A 26,725-nucleotide genomic window follows, 5' to 3' on the forward strand; every position below is an offset into this window, starting at 1 on the left:
GCCATGAAAGTATTTGGAAATATAGAAAGAAAACTATGAATACAACATAAACAAATAGAAACTAGAAACACTGATACTTATTTAAGGTTGCAAATGCTGATAAGAAAAAGATGCACAGAAGAGGAATTCTTAGCCTGGAATGGCCTTTGAGAGAGATCATTTTTGAGACTGAATTCATCCTCTCATTCATTCATTGATTCATTCATTCATTTATTCATTCAACTATAAAATTTGACTATTGTATGCCGGGTTTCATCTACTGCGAGGTATATAGTGATAAATAAGATCAACTCAGTCTCTCCCAGTGGTAGCACCAAGAGATGGCCTGGGAGGCATATTTTATGTGCCTCTTCCCCATAATTCCAAAAGTCTTGTCCCTCATTTACAAAGAACTGACACTTTGTCCCTCTTAATTAAGTGCCATGCAAACAAAGTCTTGAAACCCTCAATTCCAAAAAAAAAAAAAAAAAAAAAAAAGGGATCCCTGGGTGGCGCAGCGGTTTGGCGCCTGCCTTTGGCCCAGGGCGCGATCCTGGAGACCCGGGATCGAATCCCACGTCGGGCTCCCAGTGCATGGAGCCTGCTTCTCCCTCTGCCTGTGTCTCTGCCTCTCTCTCTCTCTCTGTGACTATCATAAATAAATAAAAATTAAAAAAAAAAAAGAAACCCTCAATTCCTCTTCCAAAAAGATTGCCACTTCTAAGCTTCTTCTAGAAAAATTCTGGACCTACAACTGGTCCTCATCTTTACAGATCTTGAAGTCTGATGAGAGAGACAAGTATTAAACACATACATAAACTCATGATAATTAATATTGCAATAATTGTTATAAAGATACTAAATGGAGGTCATCAAAAATAAGTAAATAGTGGCCAGGGAAGGCCTTTTTCAAGAACTGACCTATATTGGGATGCCTGGGTGGCTCAGCAGTTTGGGGCCTGCCTTCGGCCCAGGGCATGACCCCTGGGATCCTGGGATCGAGTCCCGAATCGGGCTCCATGCATGGGGCCTGCCCTGCCTGTGTCTCTGCCTCTCTCTCTCTGGGTCTCTCATGAATAAATAAATATTAAAAAAAAAAAAGAACTGATGTATAGTCATCTAAGAGCTGAATTTGAATTTGTCAGAGCCCTAGGTGAGGGGAAAAAAGGGAAAAGACAGAAAGACCAGGTTTGCAAAGGCCCTGAGGCAGGAAAGAGTTTGGTGTGTTTGGGGAAGTGAAAGAAGGCGCACTGTGGTTGGGATAAGGTGAGGTGGGGAAGCGGATCTGGGGAAGAAGAGGGTGACGGGTGACGGGTGACGGTGGAGGATGCCGGGGAAGGCCACATCCAACAATGGACCTTATAGGTCAAAGAAATCCTCACTTTATTCTCCATGAAATGGGAAGCGGTTGGACGGCTGCAAGAGCTGTGCTCCGAGTCACACGCAGTAACGAGCAGTGGCCGCTGTGGGAGAAAGGATCCGAAAAGGGTGAAGGGTCAAAGTAGAAAAATATCAGGTAGGAGGGAAGGCAGGATCCCGGGTGAGAGATGGAGGGGGCTTGGGTTATTCTAAGAGCAGTGGCAGTGGAGGGATGCGGCAGGATTTGACAGGGCCTTGGTGTTGGAGTGGCAAGAATGACCCCCAGGTTTCCGGTTGAGCCCTGGTGGGTAACGGTGTCTTGCTAAGGTCAGGAAGCCCGGGCAGAGCTGGTTTGGGCAGAAGGGCCAGCGCCGCGTCTCCGGTAAGTGGGTTTATGAGGCGGAAGTGAGACAGGGTGTGAGGATGAGAGGCCCGCGTAGCCGGGGACGCCGAACAGAGCCGAGGGTCACAGGGTAGGGTTGAGGGCTAGGAAGGCGCTCTGGCTGGTGCAGCAGCAGGTGGAGAGGTCACAGAGGTCAGCCCCGGGGTGCAGGTGGCCCAGCGCTCTTCTCCGCGGAGGGGACCAGACACCTTTAAGGAGCAATGAAAGCTATCCCTGTGGGACCCCTGGGGGGCTCAGCGGAGGAGGGCGGCCTGGGGCCCAGCGCGTGACCCCCAGATCCCAGATAGAGTCCACGTGGGCTCCCTGCATGGAACCCGCTTCTCCCTCTCCCTGGGTCTCTCTCTCATGAATAAATACATAAACTCTAAAAAAAAAAAGAAAGAAAGAAAAAAAAAAGAATAGGAGATAGATGCTGAAGGTAAGGTCTGAAAAGCATCAGCTGGAGTGGAAACCGTGCGACCTTGGGGAGGCCCAGCACCATCCCGTGAAGGGCGGGACACGCAGCGAGGGCGAGCCACGGGGCAGCTCCCGTGTGGCTGATTCCTCTGGTCCCTGTGGCTGCGGTGACTGTGACTGGCAGAGGCAAGCGGGCTAGCGGTCTTGAGGGCGGAGGACATGCCAACAGGTTCTTGCAGAAGGTCAAGTGAGGACTGTGTCTGGCGTTGCGATCGTGGGGGTCGGGGGGTCTGGAAGAGAGTGGGGTCACAGGAGGGAGGGCCCGGCCTCCGGAGCAGCAGTCCCCGGGCCGGAATCATCGCGGGTGGGGCGTCAGCCCGCCTCCCGGAACTTCTCTGGACGTGCTCCATTCTTTTTCTACCTTCTTGGTCTTCTTCTCCTCTCCTGGCTCCATCTTTTCCCTCAGCTTATAAACAGGCTCAAGCCTCTCCTGGTGACTCAGCATCTCTTCCAGGCAGCGTCCAGATCTCTTCTGTAGAACCCAGAACATCTGTAGCAGAGAATTTCCTGAAGAGTTCAATTGCCTTTTTTCTTCCTACAGTTTTCCCTTGCCCAGGTGGTTGTTGCCTTCCTCTAGGCATCTCGGCTGCTTCTTGAGGTCTGGGGCTCTTCGGGGCCTTTGAAAAGCCTCAATGCACTGACAAGCTCCTGCGGGATGCTCTGGAGGCTGAGTGGAGGCTGAGTTTGCCTGAAGGCGGCACTTAGGAGGCTGCTCCAAAGGATGGTGGGTCCATGCGGTGGGAATGGAGGTGGGGATTCCAGGCTTACTAAGGAGGTAAAATAGGTAGGATTTGGTTCCTGGATAAGGCAAAGGGCTGAACCAAGATTTCCAACTTTTTAAAAAAGATTTTATGTATTTGACAGAGAGAGAGAGAGAGAGAGAGAGACAGAACACAAGCAAGGGGAGCTGCAGCAGGAGAGCGAGAAGGAGGCTCCTCACTGAGCCCGGCTCCATCCTAGGAAGCTGGGATCATGACCTGAGCCAAAGGCAGACACTTCATCGACTGAGCCACCCAGCGTCCCTCCAACTTTCTAATTCTGATGACATTGGGTGCTGGGGTGGGGGGCAGTTGAGAGTGGGCCACTATGCAGCTAGTGGGTGGGCTCAGTCTCTCAGACATGCTGAGTTTGGGGTGCCTGGGTGATATGTCTAGATAGAGCCGCCAGACAGGCCGGACTGCGGATATTTGGGTCTAATTTTTGTGAAAGAGGCCTGCGGATGGCTGACCAGGTAGTTGACACCGTGAGGATGGAGGCAATCCCCAGGAGCGTGGATTGAGAGGAGCTGAGGGGCTTACAGGGAGTCCTGCATGTAAGGCACAGATTCACGGGTGATGTCATTGAAGGACCAGAGGAGGCCTTATTTACTGAGACGTGAGAATTGGGAGAGTGCACTCCTTTGGAATCCAAGATAGTATTGAGATTCCAGAAGGTGAGAGTCATCTGGAGGTGTCAAATGTAGTAGAGAGATCCAGAGAGATAGGCCTGAGGAGTACCTGCCCACTTTGGGTAAATGAAGGTCAGAGGTTACTCCTGCCTGAGCAGGGTTAGCAAAGGGGTGTGTGTGTGGCGGCAGGAGGTGGGGGGGGGGGGGGGGGGGGAGAAGCAGCCAGACTGTCAAGTGTTGAGAAATGAGGAAGTGAAGGGGGAGAAGGAGGACAGGACAGAAGGGCACACACACACATGCGCGTGCACACACACACACCCGTCTAAGAGGCCTGCAGCCTGCATGAGATGGGGAGAAGCCCTCGGAAGCTAACTGGAGAGAGCGCCTGGAGTGGAGGGCTGGCACCACAGCTTTGTTTTCAGATTTGGGAGAGACCTGAACTGGTTTAAAGGCTGAGAAGCAGTAGCCTGGAGCCAAGGGGCCAGAGAGTTGGGGGAGGAGGCTTTTAAGGGCTCAATCCTATCCATCGGGCTTCTCAGAGTTTGACAACCCTAACACACCCCTTATCATTTGAGCACCAATAAGGCTTAATGGAAACACACACACACAAGTGGTGGGACTGTGCCCAGGGGTTGTGAAGGGAGATACAGGCCCACCAGGTGCAGTGTGCCGTCTACGCCACGTGAGGAGATGCGTGGAAACTGTCCAGCTCCACACAATGTAGGGAGCCAGGAGCAGTGTGACACCTGTGATGAAGTTTTGGGACGTAGGTGAGATCCGGGCCGACCTAGAAAGAATTCTTTAGACGTCTTTGGTGCAAAATGGTGGTTTTATTAAAGCCCGGGGACAGGACCCCGGGGGCAGGAACAGCGGCTGCCCTGGGCCTAGGAGGGGTGGCTGATTACCCGCCGAGTGGGAGGGAGGGAGGGAAAAAGGGAGATTCCTTTTTCTTTTTTTTTTTTTAAAGATTTTATTTATTTATCCATGAGAGACACAGAGAGAGGCCGAGACACAGGCAGAGGGAGAAGCAGGCTCCATGCAGGAAGCCTGATGTGGGACCCGATCCCAGGATCCCGGGGTCACGCCCGAGCCAAAGTCAGCTGCTCAGCCGCTGAGCCCCCCAGACCTCCCCAAAGGGAGATTTCAAAAGGTCCTTCATATGCTAAAGAGGACCGAAGAGACACTGGAGGCCTTGGGATGTCAAGTTAAAGATTGCTTTTCCCTCTAGCAAGGCATTAACACGAAGACAATTGGAAACTTCCCAAAGAATGTCACACCTGCCCACCCAGGGGGTCGTTTGCGGGATGCCAGCCGTGCCAGGTGCAGCTCGCCCCCTCCCGCATCACCTGCACTGCGGACTCCGAGCAGCGTCCTGTCCCCATGAGGCGTCACCGTAAGTGCGGGCCCGGGGCAGGTGTCACCAGGTGCCAGTACTGAACCGGAGCCGGAATGCTTTTGGCCTCCGGGGAGGGGTCTCGGGTGCGGAGGGCGGGGGCCGGGCGGGTCGCCCCCGTCCCCGTGTTGCCTCTAAGCCGCCAGGTGTAGGGAGGCCCCCAGTGAGGCGCGCTTCCAGGTGGGCGCGGCCCGGGCAGCAGGTGGCGGAAACCAAAGGCGCGGCTGGGGGTCGGGCGTGCAGCGCGCAGAGACCAAGCCTCTGCGGGGGGAGGGGGGAAGGTGCGGGGGGAGGTGCGGGGGAGGTGCGGACGGGGGTGCGGACGGGGGTGCGGGGGGCGGTGCGGAGTTTGCCTCCAGCTCCCTCGGAAGAGCGTCCGGCGCCGCAGGCGGTGGGGCGTGGGGGTCCCTGGGGTCCGCTTCCGCCCTTCCCGGGGCCCGGGGCGCAGAGCCCGCCGCCGAAGGCGAATTGCGCGTTTCTGTCTTGGGCGGGGGCGGGGGCGCCGCGGGCAGCGGCGGAGGCCTGGGTCGCTGCTGGGATCCGGCTTCCCGCTGCCGCGCCCGTCTCCCCCGTGACCTGGACCGTGGGCCGGGCTTGCAGGCCCCTCGCGGGACGTTGTGCTAAGAGCTCGGGTTTGCGCGGCCGGGGCCGGGGAGGGGGGGGGGCAGGTCCGCCTCCGCCGCGCGGGGCCCCCTGCCCTGCACCCGCAGCCGCAGCCTCCCGCCCGCACTCGGCGGCTGGGCGAGGGCCTTCCCGCCGCTTCCCTTGGCTCGCGGGGGCGGGGCCTGCGCCGTCGCCCCGCCCCGAGCCCCGCCCACCGAGCCCCGCCCACCGAGGCCCCGCCCCCGACGTCCCGCGCCCCTCCGCGCGCGCTCGGCCGAGGCGGCCACGTGACCTCACATCCGGGCGCGGGAGGCCCGAGCTCGCCGCGCTCCCCGGCCGCTGCCCGCGCTGAGGTCCCGGCGCCGCGGCGGAGGGGGCCGCTTCGTCGCCCGCCGCCCAGGCCGCCTCCGAGGGCAGCCCGCGCCCTCCCCCCCGCGCGGCCCTCCTGCCGCCCGCTGCCGCCCCGGCCCGGCCCGGCCCGGCCGCCGCGCCTTCCGCCCCCGCCGCCCGCCGCCCGCCGCCCGCCGCGCCGCGACCCGGAGCGACCCCGAGCGGCCCCGGGCGATGGGGCTGGGCTGAGCGCGGCGGCGGCGGCGGCGGCGGCGGGCCCGGGCCTGGCGCCCCGCGGAGCGGCGGCTGCTCGGGCCCCGAGGCCCCCGGGAGCCGGCGGCGGGTGAGCGGCGGGCGTGGAGCCTGCGGTCGGCGGCCTCCGGGGCCTGCACCCGCGCTCCTGGGCGGCGGCGGCGGCGGCGGCGGCGGGGCAGGTGCGGGGCAGCTGCGGGGCAGGTGCGGGGCAGCTGCGGCGGCCGTCCCCGGAGCCCGGCCCCGGACCGCCAGGTAGGACTCGCCCCGGGCCGCGCGCGGCGGGGCTCAGCGCCCGGGGCCGGGTCCCCTCCGTGCGCCTCGGAGCTGACTCGGGGACGCCTGCGGGCGGAGGCGGCTCCAGACCCGCGAGTCGGCCGCGGACAGCCCTGAAAGCGCGACAGACGCAGGTGTCGCTCGAGCCAGGCGGTTCCGGTTCTCCGCTAAGGGCTGGCTTCCAGGTTAGACGTGTGGTTCCTGGGCGCCCGGGCTCCGCGGGGCTCCGCGGGGCTCCGCGGGGCAGCGCCTGCCTTCGGCCCGGCGTGACCCCGGGTCGGGGGTCCGGGCCCCGAGTCTCCGATGGGCCCCCGGGCGTGACCCCGGGTCGGGGCTCCAGCTCCCGAGTCCCCGTCGGGCGCCCGGCTGTGACCCCAGGTCGGAGATCCAGCCCCCGAGTCCCCGTCGGGCCCCCAGGCGTGACCCCGGGTTGGGGATCCGCGCCCCGAGTCCTCAACGGGCGTCCAGCTGTGACCCCGGGTCAGGGGTCCAGGCCCCGAGTCACGACGGGCGCCCGAGCGTGACCCCAGGTCGGAGATCCAGCCCCCGAGTCCCCGTCGGCCCCCGGGCGTGCCCCCGGGTCGGGGGTCCAGCCCCTGAGTCCTCGTCGGGCCCCGGGCGTGACCCCAGGTCGGGGATCCAGGCTCCGAGTCCCCAACAGGCGCCCGGGCATGACCCCCGGTTGGGGGTCCAGCCCCCGAGTCCCCGAGTCCCTGTCGGGCTCCCTGCATGGAGCCTGCTTCTCCCTCTGCCCGGGTCTCTGCTCCTGGCTCTCATGAATAAATAAGTAAAACCTGTAAAAACGAGAGTAGTGCCTTTGGCTAGGTCTCAGCCTCCTTACCAAGGCACATGTACTTTGTTTCGCAGGAGTACGTGTGGCCTCCTTTTCTAGGGAGGACTGTTGTTTGCCGAGTAGGCTACACTTGCTAAAATAAGTGTGTGCGGACACCCCATCCTGGGTTAGCAGCGCTTTTCAAAATACAGATCAGCTCCTGGAGGTTCCCCGTAGCCTGTTACTGATCCTGGTTCTGCTCCTGTGCTCCTGCATCAGCCACTGTCAGACTCGCAAGGACTGAGACGGTTCAGTGAGGTGTCTGTCAAGGTTGGCGAAGCCTGTTGTTTGTTGCTCAGGGTGTTGGGCAGGTAAAGTGAGGACACCGGTTGTCTCAGTTTATAAGTAGTATAGTTACACATGAAACTGTGAAGTAGCAGGGGTGCCCGGGGGGCTCAGCGGTTGAGCACCTGCCTGTGACCCAGGTGTGACCCCGGGTCCCAGGATCCAGTCCCACATCAGGCTCCCTGCATGGAGCCTGCTTCTCCCTCTGCCTGGGACTCTGCGTCTCTCTGTGTCTTGTGAATAAATAAGTAAATAAAAAATAAGAAGTAGCAGTTCTTCTTGAAGATACACTTGACAGGCTTCAGTTTATGCAGTGTTCAGATTACGTAGTAGAAGGGCTGATTTCTTTGTTCAGGTCAATTAGGTTGCTTTACTTGGAGTATGCTTGGTAATTAAGAATCTTAATTTATAACTGATTTGAGATAAATTCCTACACAGATAGGAAAATAGTTTTGTAGTAATTACAACAAAGCTTTGTAAGCTTGAATGTCTAAACGTTATTTTCTGATGACTTTCTGTGTGGTTTGCTTATTAGATATTACAGCTAAAATACTTCTGTTGGCTCGGTTAGCTCTTAATTCTCTCATTTAGGTAACATCAGTTTTCCACTGATGTCATATTTCAAGTGTAGATTCTTACGTGGATAAGAACTATTTATTGGCAGTTACAACATATTGTAGAAAAAGCATGGACTTGGAAAATCAGACTGGAGTTTGTTTTTTGACTTTTCATAACTGTTTGACTTTGACCAGTGCTAATAGTTACTGAGTAAGCTTGTTACATAGTAGGCTTTGAATCAAACACTTGACATGGATTATTTCATTTAAACCCTACCTTTTTTTTTAAAGATTTATTTATTTATTCATGACACACAGAGAAAGAGGCAGAGACACAGGCAGAAGGAGAAGCAGGCTCCATGCAGGGAGCCCAACGTGGGACTCGATCCCGGGACCCCGGGATCACGCCCTGAGCCACAGGCAGATGCTTAACCACTGAGCCACCCAGGCACCCCTAGACCCTATTTTACAGATGAGGAAACTGAGATTTAGGGATGTTAAGTTGCCCACAGTTACAGACCGCTAACATGGTAAACCTAGAAATAGAAACAGCTTGTCCCATATGGTAACAGAGAGCTAGGATTCTGCGTGTCTTCAAAGTCCCTTATATTGTAAATTGCTTAACTTCCTTGATCATCATCTTCCAGTTGTTTTTCCTTTTTTTTTTTTTTTAATAAAGATTTTATTTATTTATTCACGGGAGACACAGAGAGGCAGAGACACAGGCAGAGGGAGAAGCAGGCTCCGTGCAGGGAGCCGGACGTGAGGCTCGATCCTGGGTCTCTTCCAGGATCACTCCCTGGGCTGAAGGCGGCGCTAAACCGGCCACCTGGGCTGCTCCTCTTCCAGTTCTTTCTTATTGAAAACAAAAATAGTAATACTTACTTCAGAGAGTTTTGAGGTTAGCTGAGACACTTCAATTCTCCCTTTGCCTCTTTCGTTCTATACACTAAATCAGGCTCTGCTTGTATAACCTGGTAGGTAGTCTTGTAAGCACTGTGAATATGAGGTTTGAAGATGTGAGTATACTTTGAAGATTGATAGCAGTCCCAGGAGATGGGCCATGATCAGTGATAGGGAGGCATCCTGTGAAACTTTGTCTTTATTCTGTATTTTTTCCCTAATGGTCGGGGTGACGGGGGAAATAACTTTATAGTTTTGAATGACAACAAAATGGTTTTAATTGCTAAAACTCTGGGAAGACAGAAATAGAATTTTAAAATGATCATGATTACTTGTTTTATCTAACACTGAATTCTGTCCGCTGGTATACTGGGTAACCTAAACTAACTATATACGTATTAAGTAGAAGACTTTGTGATGGAACATGAGTTGAATAGGAATTAGCGGCTTATCACTTATTAAGATAACAGTTTATAGCGGTACACTAAAAGAAGATAATGTAGTGCTATTACCTAATATATCAGGTAGATACACATTCCGGTGATGGAAGGCATACTGAGTGCACCGTATAGCTCATCTAGTTAAATCTGCATCCAAGAGATCGCTGATGGGATTTAATCTTTGGTTTTGGAACATAGTTTGTGTGAAATGAAACTAACTGGCCTATGGCGATAATAGATCTGTAGTCACCAAAACCATGTTCTAATTATTAACCCATCTAACTAGTCCAGGAAACTTGCGAGAGGCAAGGAAATAATTGTTAGAATCTTAACTTGAATTTTGTTGACCTTCTATTTTGAGATAGAGAAAGAAGAGAGCATCAGAATTAGAGCCCATGTTTTAAGATTTATGTAAAACTATAAAAGGTTCTGGGTTTATTTAATCTGGAGGAAAGTAAGTAGTTGTCTGTAGGGTAACATGCCCTGGACTTCATGGTAGCTAGTGATTACATAAGCTGTAGGTTAAAAACCTTTGTATTAGTTTGGTGTTTGGGTGGTTCAGTTGGTTAGGTGTCATTGATTTTTGGCTCAGCCCATGAGATTGAGCCCTGCGTTGCGCTCTATCTCTAATTAAAAAAAGTATTTAAAAAAAAGTATTTAAAAAAACACAAAAAGATTTTTATTAGTAAGATTAAAAATAGATGATGTGAAATGTCACAAATCAATGGTAATAAAAAATAATCACTTTTGTAATCACGAGTTAAAAAATGTCATTAGGAAGGAGGGAGAAGAATGGAATGTAGGAGAAGGAGATTTGTTCAGATCATCAGATGTGTGAGAATGAGCAAAGTTGAGAGTGCCGAGTGCTGGAGAGTTTCTATGGAGCAGTTTTCCAGAGAGAACTGTCCCAGCACTGGATCTGGTAACATCTTAGACCCGGAGGCTCATAATGGGGCCTTTGTTAGGTCTGAGTGGTAAAACATTAACTCTGATAGCAGACTTTACGACTGCAAATTAAAGGAGTTCTGTACCCGCAAGGCATCTCCCCAGGGAAGGAGGCCATACAGACATTTGAAAACCCAGCTCCACCGAGGCATGTTTCTTTGAGGGTACAGGTGAAGACACACCTTTTACCTTCTCCTATCACCCGAGACCACTGATACTAGTATGAACTGAGAATGCAGTAAAAAGTACCCTGTGTTTAATGTCTGTGTATGTGGGATGGTATGAATTAAATGCGTTGTAATTAATCTCTTAATTGAAATTTGTCTCTTTTGTTGATTCTCACTTGCTCCCTTTGGATCTTGCTTTTATTTATTTTATATTTATTTATTTATTTATTTATTTATTTATTTATTTATTTATTTATTTATTTATTTATGATAGTCACACAGAGAGAGATAGAGAGAGGCAGAGACACAGGCAGAGGGAGAAGCAGGCTCCATGCACCGGGAAGCCTGACGTGGGACTCGATCCCCGGTCTCCAGGATCGCGCCCTGGGCCAAAGGCAGGCGCCAAACCGCTGCGCCACCCAGGGATCCCTGGATCTTGCTTTTAAATGATCTGTTGATACTTAGATATTTGGTAAGAAATTGAATTTCTGTTAAAAGTGAGTTAACTGTGTAAAGCAGGGTTTCCTAATTACATGATGTGGAACTTGATGTAGGTAGACTTTTTCCAGAAGTTTTAAATAAAAATATTTGGGGATGCTTGTCTGGCCCAGTCGATGGAGTATGCAACTCGATCTTGGGGTTGTAAGTTCGAGCTCCATGTTGGGTGTAGAGATTATTTAAATATAAAATATTGAAAAAATAAGTAAAAATATTTATAACTGTCTTTGGATAGTAATATGAAAGACAGTTCTACTTCTGATAGCAAGCTAGATTAATTATTTTATTTAGTTTTACCTATTTTCTTCACAAGGAATTTGTGAGTTAGACATTGAAATAATGAAGTGTAAGATTGGAAGACAATAATGATGAATGGTTACAGGTCCTAGACCGATCCCTTCTTTTTACAGAAGAGGAAATGTGTAGAGTAAGTGATAGCATACTAGTGCTAGTTAAGGATCTAGGGTTAGATGGTTTCTGTTGGTAGGGAATTATTTCCACTCTTGCCTTTGCTCTTTTTTTAAATTTTATTTTATTTTATTTATTTACTCATGAAAGACACATAGAGAAAGGCAGAGACACAGGCAGAGGGAGGAGCAGGCTCCATGCAGGGAGCCCGACGTGGGACTCGATCCCGGGACCCCAGGATCAGGCCCTGGGCCAAAGGCAGGCGCTAAACAGCTGAGCCACCCAGGGATGCCCTTGCCTTTGTTTTGTATTGTAGTAATGGCTCATCTCAAAATTCACTGTTTTTTTTCTTTTTTCTACTGAGAGCCAATGTTAAGAGTTGCTTTTCATTACATGACTGACTTTAATTACTTTTTTTTTTTTATTTTTATTTTTTACTTTTTTTTTTAAGATTTTTTTTATTTGAGAGAGAGCGAGCAAGCATGTGCACGAGCAGGGGGGAGGGGGAGAAGCAGCTGAGCGGGCAGCCTGATGTGGGACTCGATACCAGGACCCTGAAATTATGACCTGAGCCGAAGGTAGACACCAGCCATCCAGGTCCCCCTTTATTACATTTTTATTTTATTTTACTTATTATATTTATTTATTTTAAAATATTTTATTTATGTATTCATGAGAGTCAGAGAGAGAGAGAGAGAGAGAGAGAGAGGCAGAGACCCAGGCAGAGGGAGAAGCAGGCTCCATGCGGGGAGCCTGACGTGGGACTCGATCCCGGGACCCCAGGACCATGTCCCGTGCTGAAGGCGGTGTTCAACTGCTGAGCCACCCTGGCTGTGCCCTACTTACTTATTTTTAAAGATTTTATTTATTTGACAGAGAGAGGGAGCGAGCGGGCGAGAGTGTGCTTGCCAGAGAGCACAAGCAGGGGAGGAATGGCAGAGGGTGAGGAAGAAGCCCTATGTGGGGTTCAATCCCAGGACTCTGGGACCACATCCTGAGCTGAAGGCAGAAGGCAGACACTTAACTGACCGAGCCATCCAGACACCCCATTTTTATTTTATTTTAAAATAAGTCACGGAACAGTTCCCACGTGGGTCTAGTGTGCCTTCTAACAGCATCCCTGTTGCTCTGCCTTTTCCCATTTGTGAAATAGAATGAATAATGCATTAGTTATTAACTTACTTTGATATATAAGACAAATGTTTGAGTTCGTAATTCTTTCTGATCTAAAGAGCTGAGTATAGTGAAATCATCTTCTATAATGGGGGCTTTGGGCCAAATTCTCATTTAATGTAGAAATCCTGCATAGCCAAAATTCCACTTGAAAGAGTCCTTCAGGAAGATACCAGTTTGAAAACTGGTTGTTAACTGACATACTGTTTTTCAGTTCCAATGGCTAGTTTTTCCTCCAGCTTTTAGAATAGGTTACTTTTTTGGTGAGCTGGATCATAATTGGCTATGCAAGATACCCTTTTTTTTTTTCTTTAAAGATTTTATTTATTTATTCATGAGAGTCACACAGAGAGAGGCAGAGACACAGGCAGAGGGAGAAGCAGGCTTCTTGCATGGAGCCTGATGCGGGACTCTGGGCTCCAGAGTCAGGACCTGAACCAAAGGCAGACCGCTGAGCCACCCAGGCATCCCTGCAAGATACCTTTTGACAGGTGAATGGGGCTTTAGACTGGTGAGGAACATATTTATAGTCCCCATTGCACACTCACTCTGGGACAAGGATGTAAAATCAGGCATCCCACCACCACTATTTAAAATGTTTTTTTTCTCTTGTTTTTCTTTTCTCCTGTAACATGATTGTTGAGTGGGTATAGTTAAAAGCATATAATGAGGGATCCCTGGGTGGGGCAGCGGTTTGGCGCCTGCCTTTGGCCCAGGGCGCGATCCTGGAGACCCGGGATCGAATCCCACGTCAGGCTCCCGGTGCATGGAGCCTGCTTCTCCCTCTGCCTGTGTCTCTGCCTCTCTCTCTCTGTGTGACTGTCATAAATAAAAAAAAAAAAAAAAAAAAAAAAAAAAAAAGCATATAATGAGAGTCTACAATGTGAATAATGGAGAAAGAAATTAGGTAGCTGCTATCTCTCCAGGGTTGCACTGGGTATTTCATACCACACAAATAATCTAGCATAATTAAAAGGCTAGGTCCTAAAGTTGGGAATTTTGGAGGACCTTTTGTACTTTGTGTAATTCTGGATTGATACTCAGCTATATTCGTTGTTAGTTAATGTCTTCCCTACTGTTAGTAAAATCTGCATTATTTTATTTTATTTAATTTTTTTATTTTTATTTTTTTTTAAAGATTTATTTATTCATGAGAGACACAGAGAGAGGCAGAGGGAGAAACAGGCTCCGTGCAGGAACCTCGATGTGAGACTGGATCCCGGCACCCCGGGATTATGCCCTGAGCCAAGGACAGACCTCAACCGCCGAGCCACCCAGGCATCCCAAATCTGCATTATTTTAAAAGAACTATAGGGGCCCCTGACTGGTTCAGTTGGTAGAGCATGTGACTATTATTTTTTTTTTTTTAAATTTTTATTTATTTATGATAGTCAGAGAGAGAGAGAGAGGCAGAGACACAGGCAGAGGGAGAAGCAGGCTCCATGCACCGGGAGCCCGACGTGGGATTCGATCCCGGGTCTCCAGGACCGCGCCCTGGGCCAAAGGCAGGCGCCAAACCGCTGCGCCACCCAGGGATCCCAGCATGTGACTATTGATCTGGTTGTGAGTTTGAGCCCCACGTTGAGTGCAGAGTTTACTTAAAAATAAATAAAAGAACTGTATAAGTTGTAGATGTTTTTCATGAAATTTAAAGTATCTGAGCCTACATATATTACTCTTGGGATAGCACAGTAAGAAAACATCAGTCTTAAAAAAAAAAAAAAAGATAATGGTGGCTAAAAATGCCTCGGGAGTGGGCATGGTATAGTGGTTAAAATGTGGGCTTCAGAGCCATATACAAGTGACTTTGAGTTCCAGCCTCATCACTTATTAGCTCTATAGTCGGGTTCAAGTGACTTTTTAAATTTCTTCCTTTGATGACTGGAGGTAATAAAAGTTACCTTAGAGAATTGTGAGGATAGGAGGCTCAGTAAATGGTAACGTACTGCTATTTGTTTAATTATATTTAACATACTCAAAACAAGTAACGTGTGTATGAGAGAGAGATGAGGATGTGTGGGGGTGGGGGATTGAGGATTGCTGCCTATTTTAACTAGAGCAGCGGGCAGTAATGACATAGTGTTGTATTCAGGCTTTTCATAGAAAGATACCATGATTTTGCATCTTTGGGAACATCCTAAAAGGTTCAGGCTGTTAACCTCATGTATCTCTAATGTACATTTTATGTGTATTTTTGTCTTTCTTTTTCTGGGTGTGTTTGCAATGCAGCCATTTCCCTCCATCCTGTGTGACTGTTATCCATTCTCTCCTGGTCACAGTATAAAATTTAAAAATATGTTTACTTAGGTTTATTTAATGGAGTTTTATGTGCATTATTTTCATTTACAAATACTGGTTATTAAAATAAAAATTAAGAATAAAAACAATAGAAAATACTGGTTATTGAAATGTGTTTATATCTTTTTATTTTTTTATATTTGAGGATTAATATATTTTTTTAAAGATTTTTTTTTTAAGATTTTATTTATTCATGAGTGATGCAGAAAGAGAGGCAGAGACACAGGCAGAGGGAGAAGCAGGCTCCCTGCAGGAAGCCCTCTGTGGGACTTGATCCCAGGACCCCAGGATCATGCCCTGGGCTCAAGGCAGATGCCCAACCGCTGAGCCACCCAGGCTTCCTTTTTTTAAAGATTTTATTTATTCATGAGAGACACACAGAGAGGCTGAGACCCAGGCAGAGGGAGAAGCAGGCTTCTCATGGGGAACCTGATGTGGGACTTGATCCCAGGACCAAGCCGAAGGCAGATGCTCAACCACGGAGCCACCCAGGTGTCCCTACATCTTTATTTTTATTTTTTAAAAAGATTTTATTTATTTATTAAAAACGTTTATTTATTTATTCATGAGAGACACACAGAGGCAGAGACACAGGCAGAGGGAGAAGCAGGCTCCATGCAGGGAGTCTAACGTGGGACTCGATCCTGGGTCCAGGATCACACCCTGGGCCGAAGGCAGGCGCTCAACAGCTGAGCCACCCAGGCATCAGGCATCCCCTTACATCTTTTATTTAAAAGGAAGTTTTTAAATTTTATTTTCCTTTGTGGCCTTTGGATTGCTTTCTTTAAATGTGGGTCTCTGGTTCTTCAAAGACCAAAGGTTTATCATCCATCTCGAGATTATGCCTTAATTTCTTCTTTTTTTAAGATTTTGTTATTTGAGAGAGAGAGAGAGCACGCGCGCGCAAGGGAGAGCGCACACAGAGAGAGGGAGGGAGAAGCAGACTCCCTGCTGAGCAGGAAGCCTAATGCCAATGTGGGCTCCATCCTAGGAGCCTGATATCATGACCTGAGCCAAAGACAGATGTTTAACGGACTGAGCCTCCCAGGTGCACCTGTGCCTTAACTTCTTAAGCGATTCATTTTTTAAGCTGATTGATTAAGGTTCTGATTTCCTAAAGTTTCTCTTAAAATTTCTTTGCCTTACTGTTTTTCCAAGCGTAAGAGATATAATCCTTATTTACATGCCAATAATAATCATGTGATTCAGTTTGCTCAGTAAATGCAAGCTACTGCAGGCAAGTAGCCTAATTTTGTCTGGAGCACTTAATGATTTGAAAACCTAACATTCTCAGTTAAAATAGATTTTTATTTCATGGATGCTTTGATATGAAATTATACTTTTTATAGTTATTACCACTGCCTTAGACTTCATTGATGAATAGATTTGGGTTAACCCAGGTTGTTTTCTGTTCAGTGTTTGGTGAGAAGAACAGAGTACGGTGCTTAATTTACTTAGGTTCAGAGGCATCTTAATGTGTTTTTAGCATGAATCCTTCATTATCTCTGATGCAGCCCATGGTGAGTGATCTTTCCTCATGTTCCTTAAAAGTTGCAGTAATTACCAGTTATGGTTGTACGTAAGAGTTGTGATTTCTCTAGGCAGGAAGGAAGGAAGCTTGGTTAGGGCCCTTGGTTATGCCCATAGGATTGTGTTGGCAAATCTGACTCTTCAGTATTTTCTTAGTTCCTGTATGTGCCAAGCGCAGGGCTAGACGTTGGATGTATGGGGATGAAATGAGTTCTGCTCACTTGAGCTGAAATGACCTCTGCTAAAGGCAGGTGAACACAGTGCTGCTGCGCTGTACGGGTCCCAGAGACACCATTCAAGTTGTATTCTTTGGAATGTGGCCCCATGGCATGGGCTTTGGTCTCTTTCAGTTGTAAAAAGTTCAGAATCTCCATCATATGCAAGTTAATCTATGTCTTTATCATATCAGGCAAGGTTCTTCATCATGATCTGATCCTGTCCCGTTTTTAGCTCCATTTCCAGGTGTTCCATAGAGGCTACCCTATGCTCCAGCTGTTTTAATTTGTATTCAAGACATTTTTCTAGGATTTCTCACCTTAGTGCTTTTTAAATTTGTTTTAATTTTAATTCTGGTTAGCATACAGTATTTCAGGTGTACAATATAGTGGTCAACAATTCCATACATGACTTGCTTTTGGTCACGGCTAGTGCATCCCTTCATTGCCATCTCCCCAAGCCCCTCCTCTAATAATTTGCCTCCTCTCCCCTCAGTACTTCTGCACGAGGTAATTCCTCTGCTGGATTCCATCCCTCTGTTATTTTCCCCGCTTTACTGCTTGATGAACTTCACACCTTTCAGGTCTTAGATCAAAGGTATACTTTATAGCACCACTCAGCCATTTTGATATGTGTTGCTTATCTCTCTAGCCCATTAGACTTGATGCTTTGAGGCGAGAAATTTAATCTTCATAATCTCCAGCATTTAGCACAGTTCTTTTTCTTTTTTTTTTTTTTAATTTTTATTTATTTATGATAGTCACAGAGAGAGAGAGAGGCAGAGACATAGGCAGAGGGAGAAGCAGAGACATAGGCAGAGGGAGAAGCAGGCTCCATGCACCGGGAGCCCGACGTGGGATTCGATCCCGGGTCTCCAGGATCGCGCCCTGGGCCAAAGGCAGGCGCCAAACCGCTGCGCCACCCAGGGATCCCCATTTAGCACAGTTCTTAAGGACATGTAGAAAAACATGTAGACAGTGACATTTTATTCCTAATTTTATTTTATTTTATTTATTTTTTTAAATTTTTAAAAATTTTTATTTATGATAGTCACACAGAGAGAGAGAGAGAGAGAGAGAGAGAGGCAGAGACATAGACAGAGGGAGAAGCAGGCTCCATACAGGGAGCCCGACACGGGACTCCATCCTGGGACCCCAGGATCACAACCTGAGCCGAAGGCAGATGCTAAACCGCTGAGCCACCCAGGTGTCCCATAATTTTTGACTCTTGATGAAGAAGTAGTTGATCCCAAAGAATATACTGCTGTTAGTGGAGGGTATGCAGAGTATGTGGAGTCACCAAGGGACATAGGGTATTGGGAAAGTTGGAAAGGGCATTGGGATGAGTGTGGGAGCATGCCAAAGACAAAATGTACTTGGTTGTGAAATTTTACCCAGAAAAACAGGAAGGATTTTGCCCTTTCCTCATACCCTTTGTCTTGTCTTGCCATGTCTCATTCATTTACCTCCATTGCTGGGTGCTGTCTTTGTCCTCAGCCTTTAAGGTTTTCGGTCTGTAGGTCCAATTAAAAAATTTAAAAAAATATATATTTTTATTTTTATTTTTTATTTTTTTATTATTATTTTTTAATGTTTACTTATTTATGATAGTCACAGAGAGAGAGAGAGAGAGAGAGAGAGAGAGAGAGAGAGGCAGAGACACAGGCAGAGGGAGAAGCAGGCTCCATGCACCGGGAGCCCGACTTGGGACTCGATCCCGGGTCTCCGGGATCGCGCCCTGGGCCAAAGGCAGGTGCCAAACTGCTGCGCCACCCAGGGATCCCTATTTTTAAAGATTTTATTTATTCATGAGAGACACAGAGAGACAGACAGAGACACAGGCAGAGGGAGAAGCAGGCTCCACTCCACGCAGGGAGCCCGATGCAGGATTTGATCCCGGGGATTTTGGGATCGTGCGCTGAGCCACCCAGGTGCCCCTATAAGTCCAATATTATAGGACAAATGTTCTGACGTGTATGAAGAGACAAGATGGAGTTGTCCTGCTGGAAGGTAGAAGGGACAATCAAAACATGGTGGAGTTATTTGACCAGGGTCTGGAAGTACTTGTAAGAGCCCTTCAGCTAGACTGTTTGGGAAGGGCATTGTTGGCAGAAGGGACAATGTATGTGAAGGACTGGAGTCAGGAAACAGTAGTTCTTTGGGGAACTACAAATGTGTTCTTTATAAATGGGATGTAAGGTTTGTAAGAAGTGAATGATAACCATTGGTAAAAGGCAGGTAGGTGGTGGTGACAACTGGGCAGGGCCAGATTCTGAGGGATGTTACATGTCTTCCACTTAGTTGTAACTTTGTTCTTAGAGCCCAGTTGGGCCTCTCTTCTACTCCACTTCCCCATTCATGGTAGGGAAACCTGTAGTATTGTGTATTGTGAAACTTTTCAGGTTTGTTTGTTTTTTTAAAGATTTTATTTATTTGAGAGATTGAGAGGGGGGCACCTGGGTGGCTTAGTGGTTGAGCGTCTGCCTTTGGCTCAGGGCGTGATCCGGGGTACCAGGATCAAGTTCTGCATCAGGCTCCCTGCATGGAGTCTGCTTCTCCCTCTGCCTCTCCCTCTGCCTTTCTCTCTCTGTGTCTCTCATTAATAAAATTAAAAAAAAATCTTCAAAAGAGAGAGAGAGTGTGTGCATGAGCGTGAGCATGACGGGGGGAGGGGCAGAGGGAGAAGTAGATTCCTGGCTGAGCAGAAGGCTGGAGCAGAGAGCCCAACATACTAATCCTTCCCAGGACCCCAAGATCACGACCTGAGCTGAAGTCAGATGCTCAACAGACTGAGCCAGCAGGTGCCCCTAGACTTTTCAGTGTCTTGCTAGTAAAAGGATTGTTTAATTCAGTGTATTTCTTCAATTTATATGAGCAGGGGATGCCTTTTTAAAGATTTTATTTTGGAGGGACTCTTACCAGTTTGGGTAATGTTGCAGACAATGGCAAACTATTGAAATTTCAAGCAGAGAAATTATTATATCTGGATTGTATATTGATATGAATGAGGGAGACTAGAGAGGGCATCAGGACCTGAGTTGAGGCGGTGCCAGTGGAGATGGGGCATGGTGAGGGGGACGTGAGAAAGGTAGACATGGTAAGGTAAGACTGTGCCTACTTGTGGGATAGGAAGGAGTGTAGGATGACTTCTTAAATCCTGGCATGGCGTGTTTCCAAATCCTATTCATTTAAGGAGTAGAGGGAATTGTTCACAGTGGCTGGGGGTGGGTTTGGGTTTGGAAGAAAGATAAAATGAATCTATTGACTTTAGTTGTATGTAAGCATGATGTTTAAATCTATGGGTCTGGAGCTCAAGAGAGATTAGTGCTGAAAATGCTGGTTGGCAGCTGTTGGTAGTTATCACCTTGGACGCGTCAGTGGTGCTACTCTTGGCCCTTTCTGTTGCTACAGAGAAAGCCAGAGAATATTAAGTAGTGGGCAGAGGATGTGGAGGCCTAGGGAGTATTAATAATTAAGAAGTGGGCAGAGGAAGTAAAAACTTGGGTTACCTGGCTACCTGCCCCATGACCCAGGCTACTGTAATAGGAAGTATAATTTAGCAGAATTGTGGGAGGTAAAAGGTCATTTGTGAGCCATCTTGGGAGTCTAGTCAATCTTTCAACTACATTTGGCTTTCAAATGCATTTTTGAAAAATAGACACTTGAAAGTGCTGTCTGCATGTTAATTCCTTAATTTGTTGGTGATGCTTTTTGATATAGTCCCCCTATGCTTGACTTTGTGGGCAAGTCAAAAGTGCTAATTTTGGGTAATTGAAGAGTTTTTTTTCCCGTTTTTGAAAGAAGATATTGATTGAAAACTGGTAAGTAGAGACGCCTGGGTGGCTCAGCGGTTGAGCATCTGCCTTTGACTCAGAGCGTGATCCGGGATCGAGTCCCACATTGTGTTCCTGAGGGAAGCCTGCTTCTCCCTCTGCCTGTATCTCTGCCTCTGTCTCTGCCTCTCATGAATAAATAAATAAAAAAACTTAAAAAAACTGCTAAGTAAAGTAAATAAGGCCTGTAAAAGTGTTTTGTAAACTAAAAATCCCTGTACATGTGTCAGTTACTTTTGTTATGTTTGGCATAGTCCCCAAATGCTTTTTTTTTTTTTCTTTTTAAAATCCTGAATACTGGATTACAGAATGACCATAGGAAATGAGAAAGTCCAGACTTCTATGATGATTGTACTATGAGTAAGGCCATTCAACAGCAATTTTTTAAAAAAGATCTTGTTTATTCATGAGAGACACAGAGAGAGGCAGAGACCCAGACAGAGGGGGAAGCAGGCTCCATGCAGGGAGCCTGATGTGGGACTCAATCCTGGGACCCCGGGATCACGACCCGAGCCAAAGGCAGACACTCAACCTCTGAGCCACTCAGGCGTCCCTAGTTTGGCTGTTAATCAGAAAAATGAACATCTCTGGGTTCTATGTGTAACTTCTTGACATACAACTTAGAATATAATTTTCTGTAATGTTTTCTTCCCTCCTTATTTCCCGTTCTTAACTATTCTCTCCCCATTCCCACCCCTTCTCCTCCAAGCCCTTCCTCTGCTCTGATGCTTTGTTTGGGTACCTGTCTTTGTACACCATTACTTTTTGTTTCAGAATGCAGCTACAGTGTAATTTTTTTGAATGTTTAATCAACAATTTAAACTCAGCACTGTACTACAACAATGTACTTTGCTCAGTTGAAATGACATAGTACCATAATACCATAGTTGAGACCAACTTCAAGCAGTACATGCAATAACTGCATAATGACAGTCACGAGCTAGTAGCAAGGATAAGGTTTTATCTAAGCTGTAACCTGGTTTCTATCAAAAATAGATAATAGGAGTCTTAGAATGGATGAATATTTAAATTTTATTACTATTTTTAAAATATTTATTTATTAATGAGAGACACAGAGAGAGGCAGAGACCCAGGCAGAGGGAGAAGCAGGCTCCATGCGGGGAGCCCGACGTGGGACTCCATCCCGGGTCTCCAGGATCAGCCCTGGGCTGATGGTGGTGCTAAACCACTGAGCCACCTGGCTGCCCTATTATTATTATTATTTTTTTTTTTTTAGAATTTTAGTTTTTTTTTATTTTTTTTTTAAGTTTTATTTATTTATGATAGTTACAGAGAGAGAGAGAGGCAGAGACACAGGCAGAGGGAGAAGCAGGCTCCATGCACCGGGAGCCCGATGTGGGATTCGATCCCGGGTCTCCAGAATCGCGCCTTGGGCCAAAGGCAGGCGCCAAACCGCTGCGCCACCCAGGGATCCCCTATTATTATTATTTTTAAAAGTAAGCTCATACCCAGTGTGGGGCTTGAATTTACAACTCCAAGATTAAAAGCCACTTGCTCTAGGCATGCTCTACCAACTGAGCCAGCCAGGTGCCCCTGAATGTTTAAATTTTATTTTAAATTGCTGATTGAAATGTCGAGCTGTTAGAGATCTGGATTTAACAGCATTACATTTTAGAAGAAATCACTAATTTACACTGTCATATATTACTTAACAAAAATCCTTATCTTCTAAATTTAAAAGTGTAGGGGCACCTGGGTGGTTCAGTGGTGGAGTGTCTGCCTTTGGCTCCGGGTGTGATCTCAGCGTCCTGGGATTGAGTCCCATATTGGGGACTCTGTCTAGAGTTCTCTAAAAAGAGAACTGTATTAAATGCCAAACATTTTCTTTAGTGCTTGCTTTTAAAAACTTGTTTCAATTAGGTTTTTCTGTTTATATATACTATCCCCTCTTACCCGAAAGCACAAAACTCATACACTCTTTCATGAATTTGAAGAAAACAGTTAATGGTAACCTGTATTTATATGTACATGTGACATGGATTTCTAATTGAGATTGTTGGATCAAAGTGTGGGAGTATTAAATTCTAATACACTATCGGTTTTCCAAAAGTAGTACAGATTCACTCTTTTCTTTTTCCTTCTCCTTTGGTGGTGGGGCGCAAGAGGGAGAGAGAGAGAGAGAGAGAGTATCGAATCTTAAGGAAGCTCCAAGCCCAGCACAGAGCCTTGATGCGGGGTTCATTCTCATGACTCTGAGATCATAAACTGACCCTAAACCAGAGTCAGATGCTTAACCAACTGAGTCACCCAGGTGTCACAAGATTCACTCTTAACAGCAGTGTATCTTTTTTTTTTTTTTCCAGTTTAATGGGCAAGTAGTGTTTTACCACATAATTTTATACTTTACCTCATCTTGTTCTCTAATAGGTTCATGGGCACTTTGTTACGTTTCCCTTCCTTGCTTCACAACATATAAGATCCCTAAATTCTAGTTTCAGACAATTGTGAATTTGGGAGTAAACTTTGTAAAGGGAATAATAATATACCTGCCTTCTCTCCCCTCCACCCCCATTTATCATTTGTTTGTGTTTATTGTGTCTTATTTTTCTATTGAGACACATGAAACATAGGCTGTATTATACAGCCAACTCCTGCTTTCCCAGATTAGTATCTCCAGTCATACTGGAAAAAAAAATCTTCGAACTTCTCATCATCTCTTTTGATCAGCCGCTTTTCTATTATGGTTCCTGAAAACTGTTAGCCCTTTTCCTTACCAATGTTGGAACATCACCTAGTGGTGAGAAAGTGCAACAGCAAGATGGATAGATATAGAGGCAATACTGATGAGGGTTAAAACTTTTATGGTCGGAATGAATCCTGTGGACTATTACAATTGCGGGGTTTCAGGGGAGAAGAAATTGAAACCAATTGAAACCAACAGGTGAAGGAACTTGCAAAATAGTTCATGTTGAGTTAATTGTCATTTAAGAACAAGTTAAAGCTTTTTCTTGAGTTCTGTGATCTTTTTCTTTCCTTTTTTTTTTTTTGTATTTTAGGGTAAAGTTGTTTACCTCCTACAGTTCCTTAATATAGTAATGAACATGGCATATATGCTTACTTAATGCTTGCAGATGGATTAATTTTTTTTAGATGGATTAATCTGATTAAATATCTTAGTATTTGCTGCTGTTTTATGCTGTGTCACTGGCTACTGCTTTACTTCAGTGGAGCCAAACTGTGGAGGGGATGTAAAAATAAATATAATCAACTGTTGCTTACTGGAAGTGTACTTGTTAAGAGGGCTTTCAAAATGACTACTGTATCATGCCAAAATAACTACGTTATCTTAACCTAATTAAGAGAGATCCAGAGAATCTGGAGAATGGCTTGATAGATCGCCATGAAGTGCTTTTCAGGTTCCTACAAGTTTCCCACCCAAGATTGTCCATGCATTGTAGAATTAGAAGCTTATACATACACTTAGCCTTCCTTCTTTCATTAACTATTTAAAAATACTATTACATGTAGACGGTACAACTATTCAAAAAGCACTAAAATCTCTTCCTTACTCTCACTCTGCAGCACCCTGTCACCACTAGTAGCCACTGTCTCCATTTTTTAAAGTTTTTTATTATCTTAGGGGTAGAAGCCAGTTTTCTTTCTACGCCCTTTTGGTTCTGTCTGTTTTGATTATTCAGGCTGTAGGACTTGTCTTATTACAGCCATCCTATCTACTATTTCCTATTGCCTGCTGCAGCATTTTTTCATAATTGATAGAATTTAAAATCAGTTTAGTAATTATAATGTTTTTATAACGCAGTCCTTGAATATGGAGTTTTGAAAAGTTACATACGTGAGAAAGATTTAAGGGGAAGTTTAAAAGTTTTAAGAACAAAGTAGCTTGAATAAATGGAAATCTCTCATTCATGTAAGTAGACATTTTAAAAATACAAACTATTATGTTGTCCATAAAAGAACTTTTATGTGAACATGCTCTTTTGGCTCAGGGCATGATCCCAGAGTCTGGGATCAAGTCCTGTATTAGGCGCCCCATAGGAAGCCTGATTCTTTCTCTGCCTGTGTCTGCCTCTTTCTCTGTGTCTTTCATGAACAAATAAAATCTTAAAAAAAATATATATATTTTTACACATTTCCATTTTTATAAAGCAAAAATTAAAACATAGATATCAGTTGTCAGTCCAAAACTACTTTTCCCATTTTTACTAATTAAATACTTTGTAGTTGATTAATACTCCAAGTTACATTTTGATGTAACATTCTCATGATGACATTCTCATCACAGGGAGTTTTCTCTGAATAAAAGGGGTGATTTGTTAAATAGTGTATGTAATAAAAGTGATAAAAACGTATGTAAATATGCTATAGTGTGGGCTAAGTTGTAACTCTTGATGTTCCTAATATTGATCCTAAGACATAATTATATTACTTTTCCTAATTTTAACTTATTTTGTTTTAGATATCACATTGTTTTGTAACCTATAAAAAACATAATTATACAAAGACTGTACTTTACAAATGTAAATAGTCTTGGTTTGGTGTATATTGGATACAATGGTCTTCCTTAAGCCTAAACACAGAAACAAAAGCATGTATTATAAGAGAAAGTTCAAGATGGGAAGTGATAAAATGGGTATTCACTAGAGCTTTGTTAAAATTTAGCTGGTATCCTTGTAAAATTTCCACGTATTCATTAAATTATATTATGTCATTCTTATTGTTAGAAGCTGACTTGAAGTGTTAAGTTTTGCCCTCATAAAGAGTTGTGACAGTTTGGTTTCTATAGTTAGGAGATTGAATTTTTAAAAAAATTGTTTTACACAATATTTATATAGCTATAAAAATTGAGGCTGTTCAATGAGTAAGGATTTTACATGTTATTAGACTACTTTTTTATTTCAAAGGGAGAACTGCTTTTGAATTGCTGAAGGGTATCTTAGTGGATGCTACAGATTTGACAATGAAAGAATATTCAGAGTGCTGGCTGACCTGTTTATACTTTAGGATCTTTAAAAAACCTTTTGGTGAGTGATCCTTAAAGATGGGTTTGCCAAATTTTTATTTAACATGGATAGGCATGTTTAAGTCTCAGAAAAAGAAATCTAGAACTACAGAGACAAGTAGGTGATTCATTCTGTCTTTCAACAATGCAAGGTGGCCCAAAAGTCTTCTTCTTTTTTAAAGATTTACTTATATATTTCAGAGAGAGCAAGAGTGGGCGCACACCTGAGCGAGCAGGGGGGAGGGGCAGAGAGAGAGAGAGGGTGGGAGTGTGAGAGTCTTAAGTACACTAGACTGAGCGTGGAGCTGGACTTGGGGCTTGATCCCAGGACCGTGAGATCAGGACTTGAAGTGAAACCAAGAGTCGACATTTAACCAACTGTGCCGTCTGAGCACTGCAAAGTGACCCAAAAGTCTTAATGCAATTTTAATTTTTAAAATGGCAGAGTATAAAAAAAAAATGGCAGAGTATATGTTACAAACTTATAAAAAATGTTATTTAAGAATTTCTTTTTTTTTTTTTTTTTTTTTTTTATTTTTTTTTTTTTAATTTTATTTATTTATGATAGGCACACAGTGAGAGAGAGAGGCAGAGACACAGGCAGAGGGAGAAGCAGGCTTCATGCACCGGGAGCCCGACGTGGGATTCGATCCTGGGTCTCCAGGATCGCGCCCTGGGCCAAAGGCAGGCGCTAAACCGCTGCGCCACCCAGGGATCCCTATTTAAGAATTTCTTTTGGAATAACTTCGTTTTGTGAATTTTGAGCCAACAGATTTTTAATTTGATTTAATTTTTAATAGGTTTTATTTATTTATTCATGAGACATACACAGAGAGGCAGAGATAAAGGCAGAGGGAGAAGCAGGCTCCCCATTAGGAGCCCGATGTAGGATTCGATCCCAGATCCCGAGATCACACCCTGAGCTGAAGGCAGATGCTCAGCCGCTGAGCCACCCAGGCATCCCAACAGAGTTTTATTTTATTTTATTTTTTTTAATTTTTATTTATTTATGATAGTCACAGAGAAAGAGAGAGAGAGAGAGGCAGAGACATAGGCAGAGGGAGAAGCAGGCTCCATGCACCGGGAGCCTGATGTGGGATTCGATCCCGGGTCTCCAGGATCGCGCCCTGGGCCAAAGGCAGGCGCCAAACCTCTGCGCCACCCAGGGATCCCCCCCAAACAGTTTTAATTTTAATTTTTTACTTCCAACTCTCTGAACTTG

At 46.1% G+C, this 26,725-nt stretch overlaps 2 protein-coding genes across 5 annotated transcripts in view; one reads left to right on the forward strand and one right to left on the reverse strand.

The window, feature by feature from the left end:
- Window positions 1-5,001: 5,001 nt before the first annotated feature.
- On the reverse strand, window positions 5,002-22,916 carry LOC118353196 (translation initiation factor IF-2-like). Its single transcript, XM_049105492.1, has 3 exons — window positions 22,891-22,916; window positions 6,127-6,551; window positions 5,002-6,035 (listed from the first exon to the last, which is right to left on the reverse strand). Exons 1-3 carry the CDS (start codon window positions 22,914-22,916, stop codon window positions 5,002-5,004), a joined length of 1,485 nt encoding a protein of 494 aa, XP_048961449.1.
- The window catches only part of ATP13A3 (ATPase 13A3), a 98,985-nt gene continuing 78,346 nt past the window's right edge, over window positions 6,087-26,725 (forward strand). The window contains exons 1-2 of one of the 4 annotated variants that reach the window (XM_049105237.1): window positions 6,429-6,623; window positions 7,306-7,540. The gene's annotated coding sequence lies outside the window, so the exon portion shown is untranslated. The other 3 variants (XM_025473236.3, XM_025473243.3, XM_049105238.1) reach the window with 3 other exon arrangements.

Source organism: Canis lupus, chromosome 33 (genome assembly GCF_003254725.2).
Source record: "Canis lupus dingo isolate Sandy chromosome 33, ASM325472v2, whole genome shotgun sequence".
Classification (NCBI taxonomy): Eukaryota; Metazoa; Chordata; class Mammalia; order Carnivora; family Canidae; genus Canis; species Canis lupus.